The sequence below is a fragment of the Eublepharis macularius genome, chromosome 11, assembly GCF_028583425.1.
Source record: "Eublepharis macularius isolate TG4126 chromosome 11, MPM_Emac_v1.0, whole genome shotgun sequence".
Lineage (NCBI taxonomy): Eukaryota > Metazoa > Chordata > Lepidosauria > Squamata > Eublepharidae > Eublepharis > Eublepharis macularius.
The window spans coordinates 8,438,973-8,444,972 of record NC_072800.1 but is presented as its reverse complement, the minus strand read 5'-3'; the positions used below and the strand labels follow the sequence as shown (position 1 = coordinate 8,444,972).

Here is a 6,000-nt window from a genome sequence, read left to right as displayed (position 1 = left end):
TAATATTTTGAGTATTTCATGCTTGAAATGTTTGATCAGTTATTTTTCTGGATTTAGAAGGAAAGTGGGAGATGGCTGAAATTTAAGCAGGGGACAAAGTGTTGACAGAAAACAGCTGTGGCTTTCAAGCTTCCGAAATCTACAATTTGCCTCCAAAAGCAGACAAGACTACTTTTGACTTTTCTGGTAAACAAAATTTCATGGCACATCCAATAATCTGCTTTATTAAATGTTCTTGTTATACTGATATTCTGCCTTTTCTCAGGTTCATGAAAGTTTGAGGAGGCAAAGTGGAATTCTCCACTGAAATGAACACACAGGTTTCACACGTTCCTCGTATATAGATATACTTTACCTTACAAAATAAAATCACAATTATTTTAAAACTACAATTATTTTAAAACTAACAACTACAGAATTGCTCCTGGCATTTGAGGAAGTGTATTGGTGATACATGGGCATTAGCCAATAGATGCCTGTCACAACTGGCTTTTTGCCAATGCAAACAAACCTAAAGACCCTGGTTTTTTACAGAGCTTAGGAATCAAAGACATCTCTTTGTTGAGAACTACTGAGTTATCAACCCATCTTCATTATGATTACTAAGTGCCAGTTTTCCAAGCAGTACTAAGTAATAATTTTTGCAAATCAGTCTAACACAAAATGTCTAGTACTTTTCCCCAGGGAAAAAACTGACATAGTGGTCCATGTATTAGGTTCTGACATTCACTTTGCTTAAAATCACGTCCCTGATTTTGCCCTGGTACCCAGGAAGTAGACAGTTACAAAGCACAGAGGTTTTATTCCACATGAAAGTTACCTCGTTTCCCCCAGGAAAAAGATGGCAGGGATCCAGGCAGTGAATCCAGATGGGTAGCATCTCCAGACAGCAGGCCTGGCCAAAAACACTGGACACCTAATTTGCTGTTCTTGGGCCTGAGAAACAGAAAGTAGCCCAGGAGAAAGTTTGGGTAAGTGGTCATTCCTGACTACTAGAGTTTACAAGGTCAATGAATCCACCACACCACAAAGATCTAAGTTAGCTTCTGGGTTTGCATTAGGCATCTGAGTTGACTGACAGCCATTCAGGACAAAACCTTTTATCTGAATTACTAACTGCTTTCCTATGGGAGCAGGTGTGTTTCAGCAAAGCGGATGGCCAAGAATGGATACTTTTCATACCTATGTGCTTCTCTGTCTCCTGGCCACATCACATGGTTATAGTGTTTTTAAATCGGCAAGCAACCAGGAAATGCTAGCTGTAGGATCTACTTCCTGGACCACTCCATGATTTTCCCTGTGGGAATGAGGGTAACAGGCCCATGTCAGACTGTCAGTCATTCAAATGGACTCTCCATCCCAGCCCCAAGTATGGCAAAAATCACATGGTGTTGCAGCAGACACTTTTTACTTTCCAATTCAGAAGGCGGGGGGAGAGATAACCTATCCCAACTCTATCTTGGGGAAAACAGTTCCATTGTGAACTCAGGTACTGAGGGAAATGTGGACCACAGTGGATACCAGCCACTAAATGAAAAGAAGCAATACCCTTAGGATAAAATTTTTGCCGTCAGAGATTTTACGCCAATTAAGCAGTATTGTTTTTGGCCAGTTATACAGTTTTAAGAATGCAGTATTTGCAGAACAAAAATTTGGCCCTTTTCACACTGCTTACCTTCACTTGCAACGACGTGGAAGATCGCGCAAACAACACAGAAGATCGCATTTTCTCACGCGACATTTCCATGATGTAGCGCAAATCTCGCACAAGAAAATGTGATCATCTGCATTTTTAGCACGCTGTTTCGCGTTGTTGCGAGTGAAGGTGAGCAGTGTGAAAAGGGCCTTTTCGGTGCACTTGCCTAAGTACACAATGAAGGTGTGTTATCTAATGATAGTTATGTTTGATTGTTAATAGTTAAGGTTGCTCTACCTTTTTTTGTTAACCAGGTCTGGAATTTGAGAGGGGGACTGCTATTTTTCATCAAATATTTTGTGTTTTTTACAGACATTAAAGCTTAAAGTATATGGCTCTTCTAACTCCCGAACAGAATTCTTTACTCAAGTCTGATTTAAAAACCATCGATTGCATTATGCACCACTTGACTTCCCTCTGAGCCTGTTATTCAAATACAGCAATGCTGAACACTCAGGGCTTTTCTTGCAACATGTTAAGCTTCACAGAAGCAAGTAAATATTTACATGTTTAAATCAATAATTAGAATCCATATCTTAGCTCTCAGCATCTTTAATCTGTTACACACACACACTCTATCTCCCTCCATTGTCAAAAGACTCATTCTTATGATCTGCTTTTCAAACAAAGTGTTGGCTCCACTTGTCTTCTCAAGGAACCACAGCCGTTGCTTTTCTTAAAGTGAGGTAGCCAGCAACAACATCCGAAGGGAGCATCCGAATATAAGCAAATTCTTCCACAGTACTATATCTCAGCTTGCTTTGTGGGTCTGTGTAGTTTGCCTAAAAGAAAAGACAAACATCTGAGTGGAGGTGTCTGCAAACAAATCACTTTTAAAGCCCATAAAAATTAATGTTTCAGAGGTGTACCACACAAAAGGCTATTTAGTGGCTAGAAATATGTACAAGGATCACCATGGTTACCACGCTGTTTCTTTTTTTTACTCTTTACATCATATTTCATGATAATTAAATAATTTCCAATTCAAAAGGTGTTGCAAGAGTTGCTACAATAACTTCAAGCAATACTATATGGGGGCTATCAAGAACCGGATTCTAGGAAGAAACTGTTTGAGATTCTAGGGACAGTCATAATTCTCTCCTTGTATATTTTGCAGGGGTCCATAACTGACCACTGTGAGAGACTGTTGCATATGACATAAATCTGGCATTTTTTGTTCAGCTGTTATGGCTAATAAGCCACCAATAGATCCACCCTCCTCCCTGGTTTCGATTCACGCTCTTTTAAAGTCATGTGGCCTCAGCAAGATCTCCATAAGCCACAGGGTTTCATTGTAGGGGATGAAGCATCACTACATAACAGCAGCAACAGTAATTATCATATAGAGATTGTTAAATAAATTATACTGGCTATTTTTTCCTTCCAATTATCCAATAAATTAAATGAAACAGCACTGTACTACAATGAATGGAAAGTCCTATTCTTCTGTAAACTTAGGGTAAAGGCTACAGACTGTATTATTCAAAGTATATATAATTATCATTATCAGTTGCTATAACAACAAGGTTGTTCACGTTCAATCAGAGGCTGATGTTTCAGCATTTGATTATTTTTTTCCACTGCTGGATAAAAAAACCTGCTGTATATCTAAGCCAGGTGACCCTCCATTTGAATTTCCAGAGGAGTCTACAAAGTACACACAGTCCCTACAGGAAAAGTTAGGTTTGAATTTTTTTTTGGCATGATGGCTGAGGAATTAATTTTTTAAAAATATCACATGCTAACACAAGGAGATTAAGGGCACAATCCATTCCCTCCTGCTTACGGGAGGGACATCCCCTAAAGAGAACTTGTCAAGCTCATTCCCTGTCAACCCTCCAGTGGGCATGCCTTGTGCTGGGTGCCCCAAATGAGGCCTTCCCTTATACTCCCCTCTCCACCAGTCTGATGCAAATGCAAAGCCAGCTCATGCTCTTAGAAACACTGAGGACCTGAGGACAAGCAGAGTTGATGGCTTCCTCTATGCAAAAGGCAAAATATTAACTGCAAAAGCCGGGAATGCTGTATACAAACACACAAGGCTGCCTTGCTCTAGCTAGTCCAGCACCGTTTTCTCTTGCATGCATGTCTTTCTCTGGCAAAGCGTCTTCTTCCATTAAGCCACAGCTCCCTTCTCTCAGCAGTGTTCCTGAGAAAAGGAACCCAAGAGAACTCTGCCACACATGCCCCATTGTAATGTTAAATGTAATGTTTAACATTACATTTACAACATGGAGTGTTAATTAAACCAGTTTATTGCATCCTTTGCTTGACTACACAGGGTTGCACTCACCTGTAACTTCTGTTCATCGAGTTCTTCTGTGCAGACACATACGGGACTGCGCGTGCACAGGCCAACTGACAGAGAATTCTACAATGCTTTCTAGAACTCCAAAGGGGCCATTGCTCACGTTCCACAGCAACTGTTCCTGCCTAAATGATCACATGACTTAACAGCGAGCAACTGCCCCTTCCCTCAGTTCCTCCAAAAGCCACCGCAACTCCAGACTGTGGTGACCAGGGAGTTCACAGCAGGGTAGGAGGGATGGCATGTGTGTCTGCACAGAAGAACTCGATGAACAGAAGTTACAGGTGAGTGCAACCCTGTTTTCATCTTTGTTTTTCTGTGCAGCCCCACATGAGAGAGTACCAAGCTATACACCACAAAGGAGGCGGGGTGAATCTCCAACTCAACTTTATTAACATTATGAACAGAGTAACCATAAAAGCATGAGCAAGAAACTGTAACATCAAATAGAGTGTAATATGGAGCATTAATCCAACCATAAAATATGAACAAACTTTTTTTTTTTTAGGCAAAGAGAGAGTGCAAGATGGATCTCCCAACTGTCACATCCTGGTTTGCATTCACATCTACTGCATAATGCAGCAGAAGCCCACATCGCTGCTTTACAAATCTGTGCAAAAGGGACACCCTTAATAAGAGCTGAGGATGCTGCCTGAGACCTTGTCGAATAAGCTTTTACCCTCAAAGGACATTGCAGTCCAGACATGCCATATGCTTTTTCAATTGCAAGCACAATCCATCACGACACTGTCTGCGAGGATGCCTTTTTACTTTTATTCATTCCACCGAAGCAAACAAACAAATGCATGATATCCCCAAAAAATTTTGTTCTGTCCAAATAAAAGGCTAATGCTCTTTTCAAATCTACTGTGTGTAGGGCTCTTTCTCCTTTTGACACAGGGTTTGGGAAAAAAACTGGTAGGGAAATTTCCTGTGCTAAGTGGAAAGCACAGAACTGCAAACTAAAGCCTAAGCACCACCTTAGTAGGGTGAAACTTCAGAAAAGGAGTGCTGCCAACTCGTTCATCCTTCTAGCGGAGGTAACCGCAAATTGCAAACTAAGGCCTAAGCACTGCAAACTAAGGCCTAAGCACCACCTTAGTAGGGTGAAACTTCAGAAAAGGAGTGCTGCCAACTCGTTCACCCTCCTAGTGGAGGTAACTGCAACTAAAAATGCCACCTTATAATATAAGACATCTGAAGGGCAGGTTGCCAGTGGTTCAAAAGGTGGTAGCATCAACCGTGCTAACACCAGTGACAACAACAATTGGGGAACTGGTAATGATAAGGTGGATACAGGTTAGACATTCCCCTCATAAACTGGCGAGATCTTGATTGGGAAAACACTGACTGTCCCTCCACTGGTTGCTGGACTGAGGAAATAGCAGCCAAATGCACTTTTAGTGATGACACACCTAACCCCTTTGATTTCAAATTGCATAGATAACCAAATATGAGAGTTAGTGGACAGGATGTAGCTGACACACCTCTAACCTCTGTCCAGACCAAAAACTTAGCCCACTTAGCTGAATAAGACTTCCTGGTCGAAGGCCTTCTGGCATTTAAAAGGACCTCCTGAACCTGGGATGAGCACTCTAACTGCGAGGTTGTATTCACCACGCCGTCAGAAACAGACATGGTGAAACAACGCTCCACTGTAAAGCAAATCTGGCTGTCTGGGCAACCTGACATATGTCCGTTTGGACAGCTGTAGAAGTTTGGGCAACCACACTTGCCTTGGCCAAAATGGCGCTATCAGTATAGCATTGGTGTTGTCCCTCTCTATCTTGCACAGCACTCTTGTTAAGAGAGGGATCGGGGGAAACATGTAATAAAGCCTATTTGTCCAGGCGATCTGGAAGGCGTCCCCAATGGACAGAGGACCGCTCCCTGCCCTGGGACAAAACATCCTGGCTTTCGTATTGCCTGATGTTGCGAAGACATCCACCTCCGGTGTACCCCACCAGTTGAAAACAGAGACAAGATATTTGTTGTT

General features: G+C 41.9%; 1 protein-coding gene across 4 annotated transcripts in view; it reads right to left on the bottom strand.

The window, feature by feature from the left end:
- Positions 1-334: 334 nt before the first annotated feature.
- Positions 335-6,000, bottom strand: part of INO80C (INO80 complex subunit C) — a 70,504-nt gene continuing 64,838 nt past the window's right edge. For all 4 annotated transcript variants that reach the window (XM_054991535.1, XM_054991533.1, XM_054991536.1 and 1 more), the window contains one exon: positions 335-2,478. In XM_054991535.1, the coding sequence (XP_054847510.1) occupies positions 2,441-2,478 (38 nt within the window). In that variant the 3' untranslated portion in view covers positions 335-2,440. The remainder of the gene's footprint in view (positions 2,479-6,000) is intronic.